General features: G+C 34.0%; 1 protein-coding gene across 5 annotated transcripts in view; it reads left to right on the top strand.

Moving 5' to 3' along the window:
- The window catches only part of LOC126744438 (chaoptin), a 294134-nt gene that overhangs the window by 228765 nt on the left and 38278 nt on the right, over positions 1 to 27091 (top strand). For 4 of the 5 annotated variants that reach the window (XM_050451857.1, XM_050451856.1, XM_050451861.1 and 1 more), the window contains 3 exons: positions 19430 to 19756; positions 22600 to 22893; positions 23724 to 25931. In XM_050451857.1, the coding sequence (XP_050307814.1) occupies positions 19505 to 19756; positions 22600 to 22893; positions 23724 to 25931 (2754 nt within the window). In that variant the 5' untranslated portion in view covers positions 19430 to 19504. Of the gene's footprint in view, positions 1 to 12664; positions 12708 to 19429; positions 19757 to 22599; positions 22894 to 23723; positions 25932 to 27091 lie in introns of all 5 variants that reach the window. The other variant, XM_050451859.1, reaches the window with a different exon arrangement.

Below are 27091 nucleotides of genomic sequence, written 5' to 3'. Positions count from 1 at the left end.
GAAAGAACGATAAATACTTTTAAATCATTAAAAGAGGATGTGCAAAAAACCCAGATGGTCGATGAGTTTTCACATTTTGCCAATAACATAGCATCTCAATTACGAGAAATTCCAATTGCTGATGCAATGGAGTGTCAATTAGAAATAATGAAAATAGTCCAAGAAAAGCGTCTCATGGTAATGCGTCGAAACCAGCAAATTAATGAACCCTCAACTGCATGCAATGCATTTTACAATCCTGCAGATAATCAGGAATTAATACTCTCTAATAGGAATAACATTCACCATTCAAATAGATCTAGAACTATCTCCCAGAACATCAACTTCTGCACAACAAGATGAATCGCTCAGCAACAGCCAAGACAGTTTGTCAGAAGAATACATCACTGGCAGTATATTAAGTGAAGCTATCCGCAGTATCGGTGGTTTTGATGAATATGGAAAATAAGTTAAATTTCTTGTCTTGCAAAGACGAAAAAACATACAATTTACCTGAATATACATCTCCCATGATTCATAAATTGCTTCAAGTACTGCAGGTAAAAACTTAAATATTGAAGATTTGGGAACTCTATACAAACATTCTAGCGTACGAAAACAACATCCACTTGCCAAGTAACGAAGGGTAATTTGTAGTTTTAATCTTGCAGGTAATGCAGCTCTCATATTTGTATCAACTTTTTGAATTTTTGCTTTTACACTTTCCAATAGTTGCTCAAACTGTTCTGCAGTAATTCTCAGAAGGGATTTTGGATGTGGCTTTATCCTCACCCGCCACTTCCGTAAGGAAATTGGAGGAAGCTCCAAGCGCCTGACGTTTACGTATCCAATTACGAGCCCAAATCTTTCGTTTTTTTCTTTTTTATCTCTTTTTTCTGCATTTCAAGCTCGTTTATAAGCATATCAGCAACCACTCGCACACCTTCCAATAAATACAGTTCCGCCATCTTTGTATGTTTAATTTGACATCCAAGTCATTTTGTCGTGGAAACCAACTTGGTCCAAGTCTACGTGTCCAAGCATACTTGGTCCAAATTGGTATCCAAGTGTACTTAGATCGTGTCAACCCGGCTTTACTTGAGATTACTGGAGACTAATTGGTATGTAAACCTCATTGTTTAGCTCATGAGTTAGGCTTGTCTTTGAACATTTATCAAACATTAAATTGGCCTCAATTTCCGCTCTATTTATTAGCAATTTTTTGTTCTAAGTACAAAATTAGACTTTTCTAAGTTAAATGCTTTAAATTTGTTTAAAAACTTACAGAAAAACTAATTTAATTATGAGCAAAAATCGATAAACTATGCCACGTTGTCACATAGCAATATAGTTCGAAAATATGTAATGGAAGCTAGAAAATAGTTGTTTTATTTTCTTCCAATACTCAAGGCGTAAAAGTTTCTTCTGAGTTTTGAGATTTTAAGAAGATACAAAGTCTCGGTCTCAAAAAAATTCTTTAATTTGTTAGAGTGGTGACACGTGTTTCGCTCCTAAGAGCATCATCAGACCTAAAAAATAATGTAAACAAAACCAAATAAAATTACAAAAAGACCTTAAAGTAAAACAAAAAAAGTATACTTCAAGAAGGTTAAAAACACGCCCGACTGGGTCAAATATACACACACACTGAACGGTAAAATATAAGCTTAAAAAATTGACGTCATAAATATATAAAAAACAATAACATAGAACTTGAATACAAGAAAATAATAAAAAAGTAAAAATGAAGTCACCGAATAGTGACAGTATCTTAACAATGTTAATTAAATGGTGGCCCACTAAAACACCATTCTTTTTCCTGTTCGAACAATCGGTTCTGGAGAAAATACTGATAAAGAGGGGGATTAATATATAACAATCATAATATAAATAAGACTCTCTAATGCGCATGGCTGGTCATATCCATCCTATATCATCCCAAATAAGGATCAAGATCTTTCAAGCTTTGGCCAATCAAGATAAGAACTTTTTAATCATACGCAAATCCTTTAATTACACTGTAAGATGCTTTATAATATTGTTACAATATTGTAAACATCGAAAACCCAGCTGATTCTCCGGAACGACACAACTGGCACGCCACATGACGTCCCGAAGGTTGCCGAGAATCTTCCGGAACAGCATTCTGCCGAGTATATAAGGAGCCACATTCCCGATGTCAGTTCAGTGGATAAAACAGTAGTAGTAACCAAAAAGTGAAAGCTAGTTCTTAAGTCCATTAATCTTGAACCCTGAGTCCATTGAGCATTTAATAGAGAAAAGCCACTATATGGTGATTTAAGCTACAGAGTTAACCAATAGAGCTAATATTCAAGTATAATAATTCGAAGCGAGCAAATCACATCACAGTCGGCCTGTGTCTGCCCATCAATCCTGCTGGGGAGCCCAATATACGAGAAAGGATAAAAAGGATAAAATTTAAAAAGTTCAATAACACCGAATTCATCAAAAAAAATAAGGAGAAGGATATGAATACTGAACAACAGAGGGAAAAAAAGATACACTTAACCCTAATAATAAACTTAAATGCACTCAAGCAAATTCACTCGAAAGTCATTAGACAGGTAAAAACTTCACTATAAAAGACAGAAGAAGAAGAGGAATAAGAAGGAGAAGAATATTCTGACTCAATGTTTTTTAATCTATGCAAACAGCCTTAAGAAATATTGACTTTATAATGACATTTATAATCTTAAAGTGATACTACCATGTGATCAGTAGCAAGCAGGTATGAAGGTGATTTACCCCAGGTAAGATGGTGATGAGTGTAGAGGACCATTTGTTCTCTTGAAGATTTTGGTACTCTAGCACCCACAGGAGACAAGTAAGAATTTATGGTGCCAAAACCTCTCTCTTTCCTTGTTTTAGTATTTATCAATCATTTAAGTGCAGTTGAAGTACGTTGAAATAATTGGCAATTAACAATACTCCCGAATGCCTTCTCCATCATCCTTCATATGATCGTACACACTTTATACCGAAGTGTATTAATCATCATTCCCAAATCAAATATTTAATTTGTTTGTTATTCCAACACCCGTTATTTGGGCTCCTTCCTCGCCTTTATTACAAACGGATCCGTTTCGAGTGTTTTACACACGCGAGAGTCGTTCAGCACCAACCCTCGTTCTCCTATGTAAATGTCGTAATTAATGAAAACGGGACAACAAAGCGGTTCCAAATTCGCGGAGATTATCCGACCGGCGTACGTCCTTATTAACAGAAGATCATGTTCAATCTGCTTTAATTACTTCAGAGTTACACGTCAGACGAGGTGTTGATTTTGCTTTAGTTTCCTAACTGATCCGCCTATTACAATCTCTGATGCTACATTCAAATATGTCTAGTTAAAGTTTTAATTAGTATCGGACTATTGATTATCATAGCAATATTTCGGTCACAATTATTCGAATGTTCTGTTTCACACTAATTTAGTAATATAACTGTTCTGTGGTCTATTAAAGTCCCTTCAGTCATGGTAAAAAATACATCGCAGAGATGAATAGAGAAGGGAAACTTCTATGGTCATAATAGAAGGCATTAAGTTCTCTTTTCTAACTTCAAAGTCATTATTCTATTAAAGGAAATGCAGGAATCCGTGTGGATCATAAGGAGTTCTTTGATATAGTTACTCGATTCACTTCTACCCAAGTATTTAATTTTAACTGTATCTTATAGAAGTAATTAGCAAACAGTCAGTGTGTTGTCAAAGTTAACCCTTGGGAAAGCCAGAGATAGACTTAAAGGTTATGATGGACTTAAATTCGGACATTAAGGTCGAGGAACCCAGACATATCCAGACCTTGTAAGACGAGACTAAGAAGGCAAGTTTGTTTTTTGAGTAAGTAAATTAAAGCACGGTGGCTTCAGCTCCATCTTTGTGATTCACCTTAAAGAAAACAACATGATTTTCCTGTTTGAGTTCATCATTCAAGGTTGAAAGCCCGAGAACCAGGACTGGTTTAATAAATGCCTTCTAAAAAAAAGTTTTTTTAGAAGGTGTTGGTTGAATACAGTTGATTAGGCAACTGATCAGCCTAATCCAACTCTTTCTATTTTACAAAAAAAAAGGTTCACTTTTCCAGACATACAAAATCTTTTTATATTTTCTAGGCAGTCAAACTCATTTTTTCTTCCTTCCAGGCATATCAAGTTTATATTTAAAAAAAACTTATTATTTTTTTCATGTTTTATGGATTTTACGCCCATTTGCCAAACAATAAAGATCAAATTTCCTCTTTCCAGGCATTTGAACCATAAATATTAAAAAAAAAATAAACTGTTTAAAAATGATAAGGAAATATTCTGAACTTGAACTGCCTGGAAGATTATTTTATTTTAATAATTCTGTCATAAAATTTGAATTACTCGTAAATTCGATGTTCTGGAGAATATTGATTGACACAAAATCATGTATAAAAATTAGATAAAGGCCTCCAAGCTTCACCTGATAAGATACAAAATCAAAATTTTCCATACAAATGAACAATTGATAGAAAACGGTATAAAAACTGAATAATTTTAACTTGATAATTTAAAAAAAAATTAATGATAAATAGGAACATTTCAAAATAAGATAAAATTATTTTTAACGACATTTATTAAAAACGAAAAATAAAACGACATTCGACATTCTCTTAAACAATTTTTAAAATTTAATTATATAAACGTATAATTTTAGCTAGAAAGAAACAGCTTAATCGCATCATCTGTGCGAGGATCTTCGTTCCTTTACTCGTTTTTAAGTCAGCCCATTATCAAACTGCACCATACTTTATTAGAATATCCGTATGTTCCTAAATTTTTATAAAAGAATAATTTTTAAGCATTAATTATAAAGTGAGTTTATATTATTGATATTAGGATACTCCACTTAACTAAGCCTAATACTAAGCGTATCATAATAAATTGACAACTAACAAGCAAAATATTTATTAGAAAAATGTCGATTTCAATGAGATAACCCATCATCGGACTTACTACTTAGTTTCGCTGATTACAATTAAAAAAAAAAGGTTTTTGTAGTAGATCTTTGTTGATAGTCAATTTATAATGATCAAAAGTCACACACGAATTCGATTTTTGATCACAACTGACTGAAGACGTTGCGCGCCAAGGCCTTGAGGGAGCGCTACTACCGAGCCTTTAATAGTCTTATTTTTAATATAACTAAAACAATCTACTTATTTTTTGTTTGTTGTGGCAGTAAAAGCAAGCCGTGACCATTTGCACCAACAAGAGAGAAAAAAAAACAGGGTTAATAATACATCCAGGGCAAGCAAGAAGTTCTCGTACGGCGGCGGCGGCATCTGTAAACTTACTGCTACAAGTGAGTGCTCTTAACTCCTTAACAATTCGGTGCTCCGGTCCGAAGTGAGGGCCAGCAGTAAATATCTAGAAACGGAACCGTAAATTTTCGGAAAGTGGCGCGGCACATTTTCTCAAGGGCCCGTCGAGTTTTAGTTTCTGCCTTCCCGACGATACTATTTTGTTTTTTATTTCCCCCTAAGAGAAACTATTAAGGATATTAACTTCAAATCGAGATCTCCTTCCTTTCGAATTACGGCGTTTTTATTATTTTCGTCGAAATGCCGGGGTAAGAACGTCAGCTTGAAACTTTGTAATTTTCGACTTTTCAATAAGTAAAATCTGTATTGTTATGACGAATTCATAATGAGTTACCTAATGAATTTTTTTTTCCCGCAAAATGGTGAGATCTACTTAAAGTTTTTAAGAAATGAGTTGACCAATCTACTAGATGATGTTCCTCTTCAAATAAGGCGTGAAATGTGGCTGCTATAAGACGGCGCTCCACAATGGAACAGTGAGAGAACATTTATATCAAAATTTTCCTGAAAGATGGATTGCACGCGGTGGGTTTGTGCAATGGCCTCCCAGATCGCCAGATCAAAACTCTATGAATTTTTTTGTTTCTTCTAAAATCCCTCATTTACAAGGTTCCTGTAAATAACCGTGAAGAGCTAAGACAACGGATTATTGATAATTGTAAAATAATTAAACAGAAGGAAGGCATATTCTCTAGGATTCGTTGGAACTTCCAAAGAAGAATTAATTTATGTATTGAAATGGAAGGGCAACAATTCGAAACTTTTTGTGGAAGTATTACTTTAAAATTAAGTTAGGTGTGTTATCGTAAATAGTTATTTTATTTAACTAATTATATAACTATTATTTATTTAATTTTGAAAATACGAATTTTTAATTATTAAAGGTACGGTTGATGTTTAAAGTCATTTTTCTCGAAACCGTTAATTCTTTGATGATGTAACGAGAGCACCTTTTTAAAAGATATTTTGATGCTCTATACTAATTTGACATCAAATTCATAAAAAGATTAAAAGTTCTTCGTTAAATTAATAGGGTTAATACAAAGAAACACTAGTAACATGCATGCAAAATTTGGCGAAAATCAGTACACTATAAATTTTTATTTAACACCTAGTATCTTCCTGAATTTTGAGTTGAAGTAAAACAAATTTTTCCCTTTTTCCAGGCATTTCACGTTCATTTCTTCAAAGAGTCACACAACTTTTTTTCCATTTTCCAGACATCTGAAGTCTACTTTCCAGGCAATAAATCTCGTTTTTCCTTCCTTCCGAGGTGAAAAACAAAAAAACACATTTACTCTTATAATCTGGAACATCATTGGAACAGCATAAAATTATCTATTCAACATTACCAATAAAAACAAAATCGGTTAATCTACAAGCGAATAATAAGCAAAAATGTGTGATACTAATGGATATTTATTGGTATGTCAAATAGTTACTTTATAGGGTGATAAATTGATGTTTTTTTTTTATGTGAAATAATGAAAACTGCATAAAAATACAATTTTCTGCTAATCCAGACAGTAGTAAATAAGTGGAAAGGTTTAATTTTGAGACTCACTCAATCTGAGGTACACATCAGGTCTCTCTCCCGAGATAAAGATAAATGATCTCCAGGGACAATGATAACGACGATTTGTCTTCCGAGCAACATCCCTTGCACCCTAAATATTAAATTCCCTATCAATCCTTATGACAAGTAATTTACTTAAAATAAAATATTTATTCTAGTTCCTTAGAACAATAAAACTCGAGCACTTTCTCAGTCTGAGTTTTACGACCCAAGAGAAAAGTAGGAAGTGTAAGGCAGCCGCATACGGTTTCCTTGCCACGATCTCTAAGTATATGTCTCCGATCTTTTATTACCGCGGCACTCAGTTTGATTTTTCACACCCTTACATCCTATTTTTATGGCATCGGTTTTCCTATTGTTAAATAAAAGAATTAAAACAATGACATTGACCACCAAAATGGGACACACTCGATATAATTTATACAGAGTTCAGCAATAAAGAAACTTTTTTTTGAGCATAGGACCCCGTACTATATGTCGGATACTCTCTTTGTGGAGACGCCTTAGTAGGTGCATATAGCACTTAATAACTTAAGTAGAAACTGAGAATAAGCTTATAATTATGTGGTATCGTTATTCACTAAAAAGTTCCTTTGGCAATAAACAGAAGGATCTATTCCAAGTCTAACAACATCAATTTCTATGATCAGATTAACCCACTAAGTCCATCTCTCGAACACCCTGAAAAATTACGTCTCAGTCGGATTTAAATCCAGATTGTTTGCTGGCCAATCTATTTCCTTTACTACAAATTCTCGATAAAGCTTGATCAATGAAAGGAGCAAAAGGATCGAGTGTTACAGTAGAACGTGCTTCCAAGAGATGTTTCTCCAACTCAGCAGATTTTACTTTGAATGTACAGTTTTTCCATTTACTCCAATTAAAAATACTGGAACAATTTATCATGGTGTGGTCGCAGTATATATTTATATTTTTAACTTATTATGAGACCTATAATCACTAAAGTTGGAAGGCAATGTAAAGAAACCGGCAAAAGATCCTCTGCCTGCCAAGTCGTCGTCTTAGAATTAAACATCATGTATATCTTAGCAAATTGTCAGAGAAATTATAATTTAAAAATATTATTTGCCTTATTTTTAATACTGATGCATATCAAATTATAGGAAATTGAGTTCTTTCAAAAAGTGTTTTATGAGTTTTTCGCTAAAAATGCCTAATTTTTAAGTAAATGGCTAAAAACTGAAGCAATACGTACCCCTAGTTTTTTTTAGCCTCGTTTTTAGCTGTAATGCATATCAAATTATAGGAAATTGAATTCCCTTCAAAAAGTTTCTTATGAGTTTTTATCTGAAAATGCATAGTTTCTGAGTAAATGGCTAAAAACTGAAGCAATACGTACCCCTAGTTTATTTGCATAAACATTATATTTGCCTCGTTTCTACTTGTAATGGATATCGAATTAAAAAAAAATTAAATCACCTTTAAAAAGAGTTTTGTTAAAAAGAATTGCTATTTCTGAAAATTCACTTTTTTGCCCATGTCCTGTAATTTTTTTATATGACGATGAAATAAGTATCTAGTCAAATTATCTGACGAATAATAATCTAAAAATATTATTTGCCTCGTTTCTAGCTGTAATAAATATCAAATTATAGAAAATTGAATTCCCTTTAAAAAGTGTCTTATGAGTTTTTGCCCGAAAATGCATAGTTTCTGAGTAAATGGCTAAAAACTTAACCAATACATACCCCTAGTTTTTTTTTGCATAAACATTGTATTTGCCTCGTTTCTACTTATAATGCATATCGAATTAAAAGAAATTAAATCACCTTTAAAAAGAGTCTCATGACTTTTTGCAAGTTGCATAGTTTTGAAGTAAAATGAGAAAGGTATGTAAATGAATTTTTAAATTTTTATTTGTAGTGGTTTTTGAGTGAGTTATGGTAATTTAGTGGAATTTTGTGAAAAAAATCGTTATTTCTGAAAATTCACTTTTTGGCCAATATCCCGTAATTTTCTCAGATAAAGCTGAAATATGTATTTAGTCAAATTATCTGACGAATAATAATCTAAAAATATTATTTGCCTCGTTTTTATCTGTAATGCATATCAGTTTACAGGAAATTGAATTTCCTTCAAAAAATGTCTTATGACTTTTTGTCTGAAAATGCATAGCTTCTGATTAAATGGCTAAAAACTAAACCAATACGTACCCCTAGTTTTTTTGCTTACAAATTGTATTTTCCTCGTTTTTGAGTAAAATGGGAAGAATATGTACTTCTTCACTTTAGAAACTCATTTCCATTACTTAAAACATACTGATTAAATAGATATTTAGCAAATCAAAAACAATAAGTTATCATGAAGCTCTTTACGAAGCTTCACCCTGAAAAACCACTGATCACGATATTCCCTAATAAGTAAGATAAAGACTTGGAAAGAAATAAAATTTACGTTTGCCCAGAAAAGCAATTAAACACTTCTGATGAATCACAGAATATCCTAGCAGCCAATCATAGAGAGATTCTATGTAATGTTACTAAAGTTGAAGCTCAGCTCTAGATTTTAAAGCATCAGAGGCTCAATTACAATTAAGGTAAGTAAACAACTGTGCTCTTCTTATTCCTTTTTCATAAATGATTGCACATTCCCAAAAGAATATCGTGAATTTTCCATAAACGTTCCAAACAGTTATTATGCACTTTTATTCCGAACTAAATTCCCATGACGATCGGTTGTCTCGTTCGTATATATACAAGCTTATCCGAGAAGCATATCCGTTTGATTTACGAATTTTTTCTCTGTTCGTCGACTTTGAATAATAGCTATTCTGCCAACACCGGCGCACGTCAGAAAATTTATCTGTTTTATAGACAGAAAACTGATATTACACTCCACTCTCCTGAATATCCTGATGCTCTTGCCAAACGGACTCCTATCTTTAAATTAGTTTCTTTTTTTCCCCTTTTTATTTTCTATATTTTACTGCAGATTGTTTCGGACATATTTAACTTGCAAACGTAATTAAAATTCTCGTTTTAATTTGCTTGGGGTCACTGTTTTTCAGTAGAGTTGAAAAAGTTATTAACTTCTTTTATGCACAGACGATCAAAGGAAGCAGCTATAAAAAGCTTCAAATATGACTGCAAATAGGACCTCATTTGGAATTATTGAAATGCTACATGGAGAAATAAAGGCATAAAATCTGGAATATTTGAAGAGATTTTTTGCTTAAGTGAGCACTAAAAAACAAAAGTGTAGTTCATAGCAATATCCGAAGGAACCAAAATTGATAGTTCATTAAGCCAGCACTATACAAGTTGGAAATGCCTTAATTGATGCAGTATGGTTAAACCTGGGAGTAGTAAATCAAGTTGACATACTGGAGTATTAGAAAAGATAAAAAGACCTGAACGAATGTTGAAATTCTGTGACGAACAACTGCACTGGACGAGATGAAGTTTAATGGGAATACTTTAAAGGCAAACATATTTGCTCTAGTGAGGAAACTAACTAAAAGGAGTTTTGCTACTTCATAGATTCGACGAGAACTTGCATGGAGGGCATCGAAAAATATAAATGCAAGTGGATCTCAAAGAATATCGACAACCTGTGAGAAACGATAACAGCCAAGAAAGGTATACAGACTGAAGAAGATAAGAGATGGAATATTTAGAGAGAAACTGAGACAATAGATTTTCTACTTTCTGGAAAACCTTTGAAGGGTATTCCAGACACAAATAATTAGGATTCTCAAGTGAGAAAGAAAAATAACAGGAAAGCTTACCAGAAGGAGGGTAGCAATCGATGCCATCTAACAATGTCTTTTATTTAGAGAAATTCATGACATTCCATTTATTGGATAGAAAGAACAACAAAAAGACTTTTAGGCAGAAATTAAGTTTTTTTTCAATCTTTTTGGTCTTTAACGCTTCTTATTTGTTTCCTATAGTAAGAAACGCTTTGAAATTGTATTTTTGTACGTAGTTTATCTCACGATACACGAGAAGCATAATTTTATTACCATCGTGCTTGATACTTGGCACAATTTTAACTGAAACTCTAATTAAAAATTAATTATTCTAGGCGGTTGATACATGATTTTAATTAAACTGCCTGAACTTTAAAAATCTACAATTAACTGCCCGGTATTGTAAAATCCTTTTAACTGAAACGATAATTAAAAATTATTTAATTAATTATTCTAGACAGTTAATACGTGATTTTAATGAAAAAGTCTTAATATTTAAAAATCCACAATTTAACTGCCTGGTATTGTAAAATAATTTTAACCTAAACAATATGCATGAAAAAATTCAGTTTTTTTGCCTAGTAATGTAAAATAATTTTAACTAAAACTATAATTAAAAATTAATTATTCCTGGTAGTCGATACAGATAATACATGATTTTAATTAATGTGCCTGAAATTTAAAAAAATCAGTTTTTTGCCTGGTAATGTAAAATAGTTTTAACTAAAAATATATTTAGAAAATTAATTATTACAGGCACTTGATATATGATTTTAATTAAACTTTTTAAAGATATTTCAAATTAATATTTTAATTGGACATTTTTTACAAGCTTTTATATAGTTGTTACTTGATTGGTTAAAATATCTGCTGCAGCTTAATTCGAACAACAATAATATACGCATTGATGTGTGTCGGCACCATATAACTTCTCATGTCATTGTAAATCGTATCGGCCGACTAGTTCCATTTTATCGTTATATAAGAGTAAATCCTATACCCGAAATGCTTCATGTATAAACCTATTGTCCGTCAAGTAAATTATTGCATTTAAGAATCGTCGAGCTTAAATTATTAAGTCAATGTGGCTGACTATTCGAGTGGGTCAGACAGGCATAACATAAATGGGTATGATATCACTTTTTAAGGACATTAAGGGAAAGCAATTAGGGTTTTTAACTCTGATAATATTAAAAAATATTAACAAGGTTGTCTAGCGGTTCTTTGATTAATTTTACTTTGAACTGAACACAATTATGATTCCAGGCACCTGAGTGTGAAAAATGTCCAACTAAAATATTAGTTCGAAATATCTTTGAAAATACAAAAAAAGGTTTTCCTATTGATTTACTGAAATTTTTAGCAAATTCAAACTACTACAGATTTTTTTACTCTGAAAATCCAAAAAAATTCTGAAATCTTTACTTAAACAAATTGAATAATAATAATTTTTTATTTAGTAAAAGATTAATTAACATTGTTGTTAGTTTTTTATTTAATTTCTCCTGAAGCAAAACAAAGAAAGATTACTGTGTAAAAATTAATTAATTTTCTTTATATTATTCCTAAATAAACCAAAAAAAAAAATAAAAATCCTTGTAGTGATGGTTAAATAAAATTTCAATTTAAACCGTTTAAATAAAACCCATTGAGGTTCAAATTACTTTTATTTGTTGCCCCTAAAAAAGTGTGTCGCCAAGTTTTGAACAAAATAAATTTATTTGGTTTAAAACAAACAATTTGCGAAAAATTCTACGCACGCGAAATGAATGCAAATGTCTTTTCAATGCTTTTTTTTTTAAATTGAAAATTGGTTTGTAAATTTTTTTGTTATATTGGAAAATATTTAAATAAATTCTGTATTTTTTTTATTCAAATAGTTTTATGGATGTTATTACATATTATTTTCTAGTTTCTTCAGAATTTAAAGTTATTTTTTATTTTATTTGTCAATTGAAGCGGTTTTAACATTGCCCTGTATTTTCTTGTATATTTTATGCATTTGTAGCAATTTTTTTTATTTTTCAGATATTTGAAGTCATTTTCCAGACATATTAATCAATCAATCCAGGTAAAATGTTCAAGTATTTGAAGTTGAAGTCAGTTGAAGTCATTTTAAAATTTCTTCAATAATATATTAAGGTATTATTCTATTTTAAATTTTCTCTCTTGTTTTCTAGTAATCTTGCAACATTTTTCTTTTAACTCTAGCCATCTGAACCTATTTCTTGAAGTTATTTAAAATCATAGTTTAATTCGTCCAGGAATTCAAAGTCATTTTTCATTTTAATTTAATTAATTAAAGCTCGTTTTAGCTAAATTTAATTTAATTTAATAAATTAAATTTCGAAATTATCAGGTAATTAAAATAATTGCTTACATATTTTATTAACTAAGGTTTATTTTCCCATTTTAAACTTAACCTCTTAGTCGTTTTGAGTTAATTTTCCTTTAATTTAAGGCATTTGAAGCCATTGCTTTAAGTCACGGCTTAATTCTTTCACGAGTTTAAAGTCATTTTACTTGAAGCAACTAAATCCATTTCTTGTATATTTTATTTATTTGTAGTTAATTTCCAATTAATTCCAGGTATTTAAAGTCATTGGCTATTTTCCTTTTAATTCATTCAATGAAGTCATTGGCTAATTTATTATGGAAATTTCAGATATTGTTCAAAAAAAAAATGGAAAATGACTTCAAATTCTCGGATGAATTAAACTATGATTTTAACTGATTAAAAATGCCTGGAATTAAAAGGAAGTCAACGCAAAATGACCAAAAATAAGAGGGAAAATTTAGAATATCTTCAGTTATCTAAATAAACTACAAAATGGCTTTAATTACCTGGAAGAAATGAAAAAATAATTAGAAATGAGTGAAAATGGCTTTAATTTAATGAATATTTAAAATGACTTCAATTGTATGATTTAAATGAATGATTTTAAATTCCTCAATTGGTTGAGTGAGTGCCTTGAAGGTCAAACTGCTTTGGACGCTACTCCTTAAAAAAACAGATATTTCCAAAATTTGTATTTGAACTGAGTTTGTCCTAAATCTAAAGAATATTCTGCTAAATATAATGTGTTTTATTTTAAGAGAATCGACCAATAAATCGACCTTAAAGATCCAATATCCTTTCTGGACACCACTGCCTAAAGGAGCGGATATTTTCCAAAAATTGCTTGGACTAAGTTGGACTTAAAACAATTTTATAAAGAACATTCTTCTAAACAAAATACATTTTATTTAATTAAAATAGTCCAATTAGTTTTTTAGATTTTGGACTTTAAAATGGATGCTCCTCTTGAACATCAAACATTGTTTTTGGACACTATTGCCTAAAAATGCCAAAAAAATTATTAATTGAATTGGACATGAACATTGTTTTCTGAAAGGTCTCCAAAAAAATGTTACAGTTTATATTATCAAACTGACTTATCCTTGGACCCTATTGCCTAAAAAGTTGAATATTCCTCAAATTTGTGCTTGGACTAAGTTGAACCTAAGACATTATTTCTAGGAAATATTTTTGTGAATTTTATTCTTTTTGTTTCATAAGAACATTCCAAGCATTTCTTAAGATGTTGAACTTGAGTGAGTATTGATACCACACCACAGATTTACAGAATACCAGATGCGAAAGATCGCGGATATAAGCTCCTGATATTCGATGCCCTTGAAAAGGATGGTTTGGACTGGCCGCACTAATGCATTTTTAAGTTTTTTTTTGAAAGGATAGATGTTCTACACTATAATTTCGATGGGATATAATAATGCATTTATAATGTCAAAATAGAAATAGGCTTAAATAAAACAGAATGTAAGGGTTCTTGAGTACATTTTTATTTCATTTAACAGATTTAAGGATCTTATTTAATAAAACATTAAAGATGAAACAAAATTTTTAATTTTCTTTTAGTTTTATCTGATTTTTTGGCAGATGATAATCTCTGTTGGCGAATTTTAAAGTATAGAATATTTTAAGTCGTATAAATTATTTTATTAAATACTGGAAAGGAAAGTTATCACCTGGGTGAGTAAAATTAATACTTTTCATTATCTCGATATATTAACTTATTAACTCATCTTTTGGAAATCTAAATAACGTCATTCCTTCACCACTGTGGCTGAAACAATAAAGATATACACACTTATACCCCCCATTTCAACAAAAATAATACTAAAAAAATATTTAAAAAAAATACAAATATATTATTTCAATTTAATTATTAATCATAAACACGCGTACTACGCAAAGAAAATTAGAAGCACGCGGCGCGGAGGCTTGCAGCAAATTAAACCCCTTGCCACCATACTAGGCGGGTGATAGAAATCCATCACCCAGGAGGCGTGTCTGAAGTCTGGCGCTCGCACGCATATTTTCGATCAGTTTCGCATCTGTATTCTGTAAATCTGTGCCACAACCTAAAAAGGGTGAAAATTTCTGAACTAATTGAGACTACCCTGTATATAAACCGCACATTTCAATAATAATATTTCGTGACTACAAATTACCCTGTTACTACTTTTATTAAAATGTAAATGATAAAATATTCGCAAGTTGGATTTATGACGAACAGCTGCACAATTTCCATTTACCAAAATTATTTTTATTTTTTATCTGATTGCGGTATAATAATCAGGATTTTGCTGGTGACCAAGAAAAATGTATTTTTAGCAGTTTCGTGCACGATTTGACAGACACGCGAACTTTATAGTAGGTAGGTAAACGGACGTATACGACGAACGAATATATAAAAGTTTCTCCATAAAAAGAAGAATTGCCTAAAGTTTTACTCAGGGAATATAAAAGAAAACGGATCTAAAAATGGTGCAAAAAAACGACATTTTTATGTAATTTTTAGGTTTGTTTTGCTGCCGATTACCACCAAAGTTTATCTATAATAGCCAAAACAGTAAATCTTTTCGTCCTTTGAGCCGGATCGTATAATTAACATCTATTAAAAAGTGATATTTAAATAGTAAAGTATCCTTCTGGTTTAACAGCTGAATTTAAAAAAATAACATATGTATATTAAATATTAAGCACAATCCTACAAAGGACATCAATAAGTCTCAATTGAACTTCATTGAAAAAGCCTTTCATTTCTTCACAGAACACACCAGGATCTTACTGAACTGCCTAGAATACATTTTTCCATTCTTCCATGTTTTGACTGCCTGAAAAATATTTTTAAGTTATTCCAGGCAGTTAATGAATGTATTCGACCAGTTTAGTTGAAAACAATCCATAGAAAAAACCATTTTGTCCCTTCTTCCAGGTTCCAACTGCCTGGAGGGATGTTCTAATTTTTTTCAAACAGTTGAGTGTATTATAAAGAAGTCTCAATTAAATATCAGCTATAATCAGCTCTGAGTTATCATTAAGGTTTAATAACTTTTAAATATAATAATTGACTTGAGGTATAATAGATTTTTTTGTTTTTTTTTATACCTAGTTTGAACCAAAGTTTCGAAAGTTATAACTACTACCGTTATCAAGGTAAATAAAGTTCAATGTAATTAAATTAAAAATATGAACAAAATATACTTATCTTTTTAATCTATTTATAATGTATCTATATGATAAAACCTCAGCTCTTAGGTACCTTAGTCTCCTACAGCCTCCTTTTTTTAATTTTAATTTTACAATATACGCAGTACAACAGGGATCTTTATAAATATCAATAGTAATTTATACAATAAAAATAAATAAAATATTAACAGTGGCATTTGTACAAAATATAGACGAAACAACCTCAAATAAAAAAAATCATCATTTAGACTTGTTATTACAATTATTTCTTTATATTAGAGGAAAGTTATTAGAATAGTTTTATTATTAAAATGCCTTATGGCGTACCAGGCCGTGTGACCCATATAACTTGTTACACGTCGAAATTCGGCTGTGTACCACCACAGCGTCATAGCAACTACAAAATATTACGGGAGAGTAAAGTACGTGGCCTAGTGAACTAGAGTTTTATCAACAGTGTTGGATCGTGACTTCAATGGACGTTGGATAGGTCGCGGTGGAGCAGTCCACTGGCCGCCACGGTCACCTGATTTGACGCCCTTATATTTCTCTTCTCTCTGGATATCTAACAAGTATAAAACTACAACATTAGAAATTGGTCGGTAGTCATATAACGGCTTCTAACCTACCTATGGAAATATAGTTCAGAAGCTTCTTCAGCATTTTCATTGCTTTGTATAAAACATATAAGCATATCATATTTTTCATAATTTTCGAATGCCGCCATTTTTTAGTTGCCGGAGAAAATGAGACACGTCACAACCTGAATTTAAATTTCCAGACTACGGTTATTTAAAATTTATTGGAACAGCGACTGGACTTCAGCATAAAATAATAACATGAGCTTCATACTGTACGTCAATTCTAACGAACCTAATTATCTAACATACCCTCAATATCAAAAGACATATTTAATATCCACAGAATCCATTTATATACACCCCTTATAAGAACTTCAATGGGATTTTATATCAATTTATCGACGGACGACAGGACATTACGTAACTCCTAAAACCGGATTAAAAGATAAACTCAATTTATCAAGGGACACATCAATAGCCCTTTGAACCTGGTCGCCCAGTATTTTCCCAATTCGGTTTTAGGGAGCTATTAGGGGTATACGGAATAATTTTGCCAAAGTTTATTAAGGTGATTGAGTAAATATCCAGATATAGATTCTTTACTAATGTCATTACTGTAAAAAACGTTACTTACTTGTCCTGTAGACTATTTTTTCAAGTATTTCTTCATCAAATCTGTATTTACTATAGTCTCATTTATACTCTGGAATCAGATCCTCTCTGATAATCCTTAAGAAGAAATAAATGGACCTTTTAGCAAGAGTCTCTTGAGAAACAGATCCAGAAGAGAGTTCTTCAGCAAAATCATCTAGTGAGGCAAAGGAACATCTAATACCAGGTTTTCTCTTGTCAAAAATATATTCTTAAATACAAATCATCTTTCAGCAACAGTCTTTTATGACTTGTCTAAGGCTTTCAAACATGTTGATCGCCTTGTCTTCCCTAAGGAACATGAACTCTTAATCAATTTGAGTCTAATTTATCATTTGGTGCAAGGTTTCGAATAAAATTGAAGAATTTTGAAGTTCCTCCTTCTGTTCGTGATCTATACAAGTGATCTGTCCTTTCATAAAGTGAAGACTGTTTGCTTAGGACACATTTATTGTTTAGCATGCAGCTACTAGAGAAATATTGGTCTTACCAGCTCACACTGCCGCTAGTGCAAAACTCCTTGGAATATTAATTGATGAAGTCTTAAATTTGAGTAACATATTATGGTTTTTTGGAGGAAATCATGTTCTAGGTTATGCTTTCGAGTAGTTGGAGCTTCCAGAGAACTGGAATCAATTTGTCTAGTAAGAGCGGATTTTGAAAGGCAAGTAATCAATAAGTCTTCTCTATTTATCACCCTATTTTCTACTATTGAGCATGTCTTTAAAGTCATAGAAGAACGTTTGCAAAGAACTAAGGTAGGGTGCTTTTAGATAATTGAAGATACTAAGGATACAGATATCTGGATCCGCAAAAGTCTTGCTATATATCCAAGGTCTGTAACAATTCTGACTGTTCTCATTTGAAAACTAGTAAAGATTCAATCTGCGCATGTTTTCACTATACCAAGACATCATAGGACATTGCAAAGCAAAGAAGGAGTCTTAATATGCAGAGCCCAAAGTCCAAAAGCTCCGTAAAGCTGAAGTTAAATATTTGGTCTAAGTGTTGCTCCATTCAAGATTCATCAAGGAAAATGTCATACTCTGCTTCTTATTTAAGAGAGTTACTTCATCTGTAGTCAGGGACATAGTGGTGTCACCAGCAGAGATAATGCACTCAATCCTAGATGTACCCGAGCCCTGATGAATTCTACCACTGTACTTCATGTGTCTCTTCAGATTGCCAACTCTGGTGAACGTGTTTCCACATTTTGGACAGAATAATCCCGGAAGATTTCGTGAGCCTCGGATTGTGCAACCTAAAAATTTAATGTGGTGAATTTTTGGGATTATAGGATTGGTCGGGTTCCCTTCACTATATTTGTGTTCAAATCACCTAATGCTTAATCTGTATATACAGTGTTTTAAATTAACTAGTCCACCCAAATACGAAAAATATATATATTTTTTAATTATTCCTATTAACATATTAAGTGTAATATATTTAGTGGTTTTTCAGGAACTGCATCGATGGATTATTGGCAAAGTATGAATCGCATATTGAAAATTTCGTAACATACTAACAAGCTGATTGGGTCATCGGGAATATACAACTAAAATAATTTAATAGTTTTGGCATTTTCAGTTATACCGGACCTAGATGTCAATATCGTTAATTTAGGTGTAGTAACACCCTATTTAGGTTGTAGGTAAAAATCTAAAAACAAATTTCTCTCATTCCCATAGTTTTGCTCGAATCCCATTGAAACCCGTTTTTTTTGGTTACAAAATGTAGAGGTATGGTACTAAAGCAGAAGCCTCCGTGACAATGTTCGGTCTAAGGTCCTTGTTCTCTCAATAGTTCGTAGCAATCACACTGAATCTTATTCCTGATGAATTAAATTATGCTTGCTACTAAACATCCATGCGGTGTGTCTGCAGCCGCTTTTCCCACTCTAGAATACTCGACGTTCATGCGGTTTATCCGAGACCACTTTCTCAAGATCACCGCAATTAAATAGCGTCCTTAAAAGCGAGTAAACCTCAAATTTCATTTTGACAAAAACTTCTCTTCTTGTTCCAGAACTGCACCTACGTACGTAACGATGACGTCTGACATACCGACGTCCACTACCCCCGAACGTCACTTTCTAACGTAATGAGCCGCCTCTGGACCGCAATCGTCACCAGCGTCTTAACCCTATGGAGCACAGTGGCCAGGGGCGGCGGTCCGGGGTCTGGCAAACAATGTCCGGACCCCGCCACCAATCCCTTTTGTCACTGTTACGATTTCGAGAACGGCATTTACTTGGAGTGTCCCGCCGCCACTGCTCAAACCCTCAAGATGCTCTTCGAGGTGGTTAAGACGCCCGTGCAGTCGTTGTCGGTTTACGAACCGGATAAGTCTTTGGTAAGTAGCTTAATAAATTTGTTTATGAGACCTGTTGGACCTGTAAAACCTTAAAGTAGTCACCCTGGAACTAGACACACTTATTCCAGCACAGCGGTATCTCCATTAATAGAAGCACCTTAAGGAAGCCTTTTTCGAAGTTGTAGCCATAATATCCTTTGTTGCTTGATATCTCCCTTATTTCAGTTTTTGACTTTTAAGATACAGTCAGAGGTCGCAGGTAGCCAGATTAGTAGAGTAAGTCTGGTTCTTGTCCAAAAAAGTCTGAACCTGAAGTGAGGTTCATGGAGTTAGAGTTTCCTGCAATGCTTGTGAACAAGTCTCGTTAAAACCTCTGGTGATTGGTCAAGTTAAATTTCTATACAACTGAAACCCTCACTGATGGAAATTTCTAAAGCTTTGTTATAGCTGATGACATATTAGTCCAAGAATGTTCTTACTAATAAAAGCTGTGAGAGGTGAATTGGTGATCAAAACTTTTGGACCAGTAAAAGAACCATCCTTTATTTCATGTAGGACTTTAAAATGAAGATTTTTTAACGGGAAAAAGTGTTTTTCAAAATGCTCTCATTCCCTGATGCAGGTGATGGCAGCAAGCTACTGGTATAGTTAGCTCGATTTCGAAAAAAATCAATTTTTGGCGAAAAAATTCGTATACCCGAAAAATGAAAAATTACAAACTTTGGAGATCGATATCTTGGCTTCTGTAGGGACTATCGATAAAATTTCAACGGTTCTCTCTTAGTTTCGTCCTTCTGAATCCAACACGACCATCCGCAAGATCGTAGCTCCTCTAGTAGCTGAGATATCGCATTTTTGAAGCCCATTTTTGCCCTCAAAAACGAGGTCGAAAAATGACTTTTTTCCGATTTTTCAAAGTGTTTTCATTCAGTTACTTCTGCTCGAATCCTGTTATAATCCGGTGTTTTGGTAATGTGGGTGATGAAAGGAAGCCGCTGGTATCGTTAGTTCGATTTCGCAAAAAATCGATTTTTGACGAAAAAATTCGATACGGGGGGGTATACCCGAAAAATGAAAAATCCCAAACTTTGGAGTTCAATATCTCGGCTTCTGTAGGGACTGTCGATAAAATTTCAACGGTTCTGTCTTAGTTTCGTCTTTCTGAATCCAACAAGACCATCCGCAAGGTCGTAGCTCTTCTAGTAGCTGAGATATCGCATTTTTGGGCCCATTTTTGGCCTCAAAAACGAGGTCGAAAAATGACTTTTTCCGATTTTTCAAAGTGCTCTCATTCAGTTAGTTCTGCTCGAATCCTGTTATAACCCGGTATTTTGGTAATGCGGGTGATGAGAGGAATCCGCTGGTATAGTTAATTCGATTTCGCAAAAAATCGGTTTTTGGTGAAAAAATTCGATACGGGGGGGTATACCAGAAAAATGAAAAATCCCAAACTTTGAAGGTCGATATCTCGGCTTCTATTGATCCTACCGAGAAAATTCCAACGGTTTTATCTTAGTTTCGTCCTTCTGAATCCAACGAGACTATCCGCAAGATCGTAGCTCGTCTAGTAGCTGAGATATCGCATTTTTGTAGCCCATTTTTGGCCTTAAAAACGAGGTCGAAAAATGACTTTTTCCGATTTTTCAAAGTGCTCTCATTCAGTTAGTTCTGCTCGAATCCCGTTATAACCCGGTATTTTGGTAATGCGGGTGATGAGAGGAATCCGCTGGTATAGTTAATTCGATTTCGCAAAAAATCGGTTTTTGGTGAAAAAATTCGATACGGGGGGGTATACCAGAAAAATGGAAAATCCCAAACTTTGGAGGTCGATATTTCGGCTTCTATGGGGACTATCGAGAAAATTCCAACGGTTTTGTCTTAGTTTCATCCTTCCGACTCTAACGAGACCATCCACAAGCTCGTAGCTCTTATATTAGCCGAGATATCGCATTTTTAGAGCCCTTTTTTAAGCTCAACAACGAGGTCGAAAAATGACTTTTTTCGAATTTTCAAAGTGCTCTTATTCAGTTAGTTCTGCTCGAATCCCTTTATAACCCGGTGTTTTGGTCATGTGGGTGATGAGAGGAAGCCGCTGGTATAGTTATTTCGATTTCGAAAAAACAGATTTTTGGCGAAAAAATTCGATACGGGGGGTATACCCGAAAAATGAAAAAACCCAAACTTTTGAGGTCGATATCTCGGCTTCTATGGGCACTATCGGAACAATTCTAACAAGTTTGTCTTAGTTTTATCCTTCTAAATCGAACAAGACTATCCACAAGGTCGTAGCTCTCTTAGTAACCGAGAATTCGCACTTTTAGAGCTCATTTTTGGGCTCAAAAACGAGGCCAAAAAATTACTTTTTCCGAATTTTCAAAGTGCTCTCATTTTTTTAGTTCTGCTCGAATCTCATTATAACCCTGTATTTCGTGATGTACATAATGAAAACAAGCCTAGTATAGTTAGTTCAAATTCGAAAAAAATTCCAACATTTGCCTTTAGTATTGACTTCTCGGCTGCATGATTAATATACTCCATGAAATCCTTATAATTCTTTCAGTTGCTCCTTGTGTCCATCAGAGTATGGCGTTCTTTTCACTTTGATTATTTTTCATTCCATTTGCTTTGGAAGAGCCACGGCAAGATAAAATTATTTAATGTCAACTGCACAGGAAGACTTGCGAGGACCAAGGGCGGAAGAGACGCCCCCCAAACAAAAAAGCTAATTTAAACTTTTCCAGAGAAGTGCGGCGGCAACGTCCTTCCTCCCGTCAAGTTATAAATCCACCTTAAATTTAATATTTAATAAGGGTCTCAAGAAATATGGATTCCCTGTGCACTTATCCCCTAATAAGACGACATTATTTATTTTTTTTTTCCAGACGAAATTGCCACCGAACATCTTCTCGGAAACGGCGGTGATCCGACACATCCAGATATCCCAATCCAATATCGAGGAGTTGCACGACGACGCGCTACGTCCACTGAAACCGCACTTGGAAAGTTTCAGTCTGGTGTCGGCTCGGTTAAAAGAAATCCCTCAAAAAGCTTTCAAGGGCCTTAATAAACTTATGGCCCTCGACCTGGAGGACAACTGGATCACCGAGATCCCGAGCTACGCCTTTTACGGCCTGAACCTAATCAAGTTGGGACTTAAAGGGAATCGATTGCAAACGGTGAGTGGGATTTTCTGGTGATGCATACGGTTTTTTTGGAGTGGAATTATAAATTAGAGTGTCACAGTCACTTCCGTTTAATCTAGCTATAGATAGAGTCAAATAGAAGCTGTTTGTTTGATCTGGGTCCGATAGCCTGGACATATATAAATCTTTTTTATGCCACACAACTTAATAAGTCCCTAAAAAATTAATTTGTCATCTACATACAAACATCTTAATTTTTGCTGTCAACAATATCGGTGAAGTAATTGATGCTCTACTGAATCTCAGTTAAGAAGACATCTGTGGTTGGTGCAGCAATTGTAAAATCAGCAATATAAATAGCAAATAGATCAAATAATATACCCAAAGACACGAAAAAAGTAATCAAGAGTAGAATCAAAGCAGGTAGAGTTAATCAAAGACATTAAAGAGGGTTAAGTTCTAATCACTCTATAATTATTACAATTTTTCAATTTTCCTTCCAGTCCACACATCTCAATTGTAATTTCCTTTAATCTTCTTTTACTTTTTGCCTTATTTCTCTTATAGCTTAACCACTACTGAACCATTCCCATTTTTACCTAGTCTAAAACTTTCGTTCATGAAAATGTCCACAAGTGACACCTCCGTTGCTTGACATATGCCTCCCACAATCTTATTTGGCTCATTGTCGATGTTTGTGGGTTAGTTTGACACAGTATATGACAGACTTGAAAGCATTTGAACATAGTAATCATGTTGGATCTCTCGTATATACCCTTCAAAATCTAATGCCCAGAAAAGAATCAATATGTAACTACCCAAATCCTTACAGCTACAAATTTCCATCAAATGTTTTGTTTCAGATCAACGACTATTCGTTTGCCGGACTAGAAGCGACAATCTCCGAACTGGACATATCCGAGAACAAGCTGCGCGACTTCCCAATGAACGCCCTAAAACGTCTGGAACAACTACGTCACCTCCGTTTGGCTTATAACGAAATAACGACCATAACTGGAGACAGTTACTCCCACCTCAACTCCCTCCTCTACCTCGACCTAAGCTTTAATAACTTCAAAAGTGTAAAACGTGAAACGTTTAAGGTGTGCCTGGCCGTGAGGACGTTATCCTTGTATTATAACGCCATCGAGAGTGTGCACGAGGACACCTTTATTACTTTAAGAGACCTCGAGAGTATCGACTTGAGCCACAACAAAATCGTTTACTTAAGTCCGACCACTTTTAGGCACAATAAAAAAATCCGATCCATCGACTTAAGTCACAACCATTTGCATCACATCAGCGGGGTGTTCGCCTATTTGCCAAACTTAAAAGAGCTATTTTTATCGGAAAATAATATCCTAGAAATCCTCGAAGATTCTTTTACAGAATCCACCAACTTAACAGTCATCTACATGCAGGATAATGCCATACGACAAATAGACCGGGAGGCCTTTTCCACCCTCTCGAACCTAACGCAATTGCACTTAAGCTCCAACTTTATCCCTTATTTATCCAGGAGCATATTCTTTAATAACCGTAATTTGAGTTCGTTAAGTCTTGACGGGAACTGGCTATCAGATTTAGAGCCAGGTGTATTCGAGAAAACGTCGGCTCTCAGGGAGATAAGGCTCCAGAATAATAGGATCCAGTCTATACACAAAGGGATATTTGATCCGTTGCCAGAGCTCCTTGAATTGCACTTGCAGAACAATGCAATAACGTCAGTAAGCGAGGGCGCATTTCGCACGTTGCAAAGTTTGCAACACGTAAACCTACAGGGTAACGCTATACGGGAGTTAACCGATGTATTTCCTAAAGAGTCTTCGGCTCTCGTGTCTGTACAGTTAGATTTTAATAATATAAGTCGATTAAGCGAGGAAACGTTTAGGCGACAAACAAACGTTCATATCATTTGGTTAGGGAACAATAGACTGCAGCATATTGAACGAAACTTATTCAAGGACTTAGAGTTAGTGCAAAAAATGTATTTAAACAACAACAGCATTAGCATGTTAGAAGACAAGGCGTTCGATTCCATGCAGAGCATGAAATTTTTAGACCTAAGCATGAATAAAGTGACAAAAATCACCTCGAAGACTTTCACGGAACTGCACGAGCTGGAGGAGCTCAGCTTATCTCACAACAAAATCCAAACTATAGAAGCGAGAGCGCTAATAAATCTGAAAAAGTTAAGAAAACTCGATTTATCCTTTAATCCCTTAGTGGTGCTGCACAACCCAATTTTCCAAGAAGGTTTACCGATTAGGCAGCTCAGTTTGGTAAACTGTTCCATTGTCAAGATTGAGCCGAACGCTTTCCGTGGCCTGAACAATCTTAACGACCTAAACTTGGCCAACAATAAATTATCCGTCCGCGATCTTAGACACCTCGACATACCCGGATTACGTGTCCTAAAGTTATCCCACAATAACTTGAGCGATTTAGACGACCGGGCCCTTAATGGTTTGCCCTCGTTGCAAGTGATCGCCCTGGAAAATTGCACGATATACAACTTACCGGCGGAGGTGTTCGCCCAAAATAAGAACCTTATGAAAATCGAATTGAGTTTTAACTTCTTGTCCACCCTACACTCGAGGATTTTCGCTCAATTAAACATCCTGAAGGAACTGAAACTGAACTTTAACCGGTTCGCCCAAATACCGCACGCCGCCCTCGGGAACGTATCGACGATGGAAACTTTAACCTTATCGCGGAATAACTTCGTTTCTCTCGAAGTGTTTCACCTAAACGGGATGCCGAACCTGAAATATCTGGATCTGGGTCATAATTCGATATCCGGACTCGGCGGGTTTAGCACGACGAACTTAAATCAACTTCTGTCGGTTGATTTGAGCGGAAATAAGTTGTCGACTCTGCCGGCCAACTTTTTTTACCACTCTCCGCTATTGCGACGGGTTGATTTGTCCGTGAATCGGTTCGAGCACATACCGAATGCCGCTTTATCCGAAACTGCTTTGCCTGGATTAGGATGGCTGAACATCTCCGGAAATCCTATTGTCAATATGCACTACAACGATCCTGTTCGGAGTTATCCTTCTCTTGAAGAGGTAAGTCGTTTTTCTTTGATAATTAGATTTGGGAGGCACGTAATTAACTTGTTATTAAATGTCTGCATTGGCTTGTTTTCGAAGAAATAATTATAATTTTTCGAAAACAAAAGGCTGAAAGTATAGGGTGTCCCAAATTCAACCTCACCATTGGGATCTCGTAAACTAGAAGAGATATGAGGTCGGTCAAATTAAGGCAAAGTTGCGCAATTTGGTGCTCATTAAAGCGCCCTTTTGAAGTTTCAAAAGTTCCGAAGATATTTGGAAAAAACCGAATATTCGCGATTTTATTTTTATTTTTTTACGACTCTATTTGAATAGATATAAAAAAATAAATTGTTTATTCTCATTGCTAATTTTTCTATACCTAAACCAATGATGTATCGCATTTATTCAAAAATTTTATAATAATGGATATTTCCATAAGTACTTATGTGTTACAAGTTGAATGAACAAGTACAATTTACAAGTTGTTGAATAAGTACAGTGAATAGGGTAGAAACCTGCTGAATTGACCTAAACAGTATGGGATGCACATATAGATGCCACCCATAGGTGCAAATCTTTAAAAAGAATCCGACAGCAGCAATTATAGCAAATCTCATTGAAACTCCAAAATTCCAAAGCGAATTCTTACTGAATAAATAAATACAAATTAAGAATCTCCTTGCAAACATCAGCAATACGTCCCCTAGGACCTAAAAACGTCCTGGGGAATTTCAATGTATATATGCATTAGATAATGATCCAGTTCGAAGCTTCCCGGCTTTGCAAGAGGTTAGATTTGTTACGTTAAGAATGTTTGGTTAGGTACGGGGGAGCATTTAAGGGAAACGTTCACGGAATTAATTATACTCCGATATTTTTCCAGTGAGCTTAAGTTCTATTGATTTAGCCTGAAATTGTGTCGGAATCGAGAGGAGGATGCACTTTAGTTAATTACGTGTTCGCGTGTTTATTGGTTGGTATGTTTGATTGAATAGTTAGGTTTCAAAGAAATAGTGAAAAAGAATAGAGAGTCATAAAATTGAATTTGTTGAAAATCTGAAAGAGAAGTTTTTAAACATTCAAAAAGAACTAATTTTTGAAAGGTTCGTATATAATTCATATAGGACCAAGATCTCAGAAGGGTTGCTCAGATGGTAAGATTTGGCTGTGAT

The sequence above is a fragment of the Anthonomus grandis genome, chromosome 14 (genome assembly GCF_022605725.1).
Source record: "Anthonomus grandis grandis chromosome 14, icAntGran1.3, whole genome shotgun sequence".
Taxonomy (NCBI): domain Eukaryota; kingdom Metazoa; phylum Arthropoda; class Insecta; order Coleoptera; family Curculionidae; genus Anthonomus; species Anthonomus grandis.
This window is presented reverse-complemented; position numbering and strand designations above follow the sequence as displayed.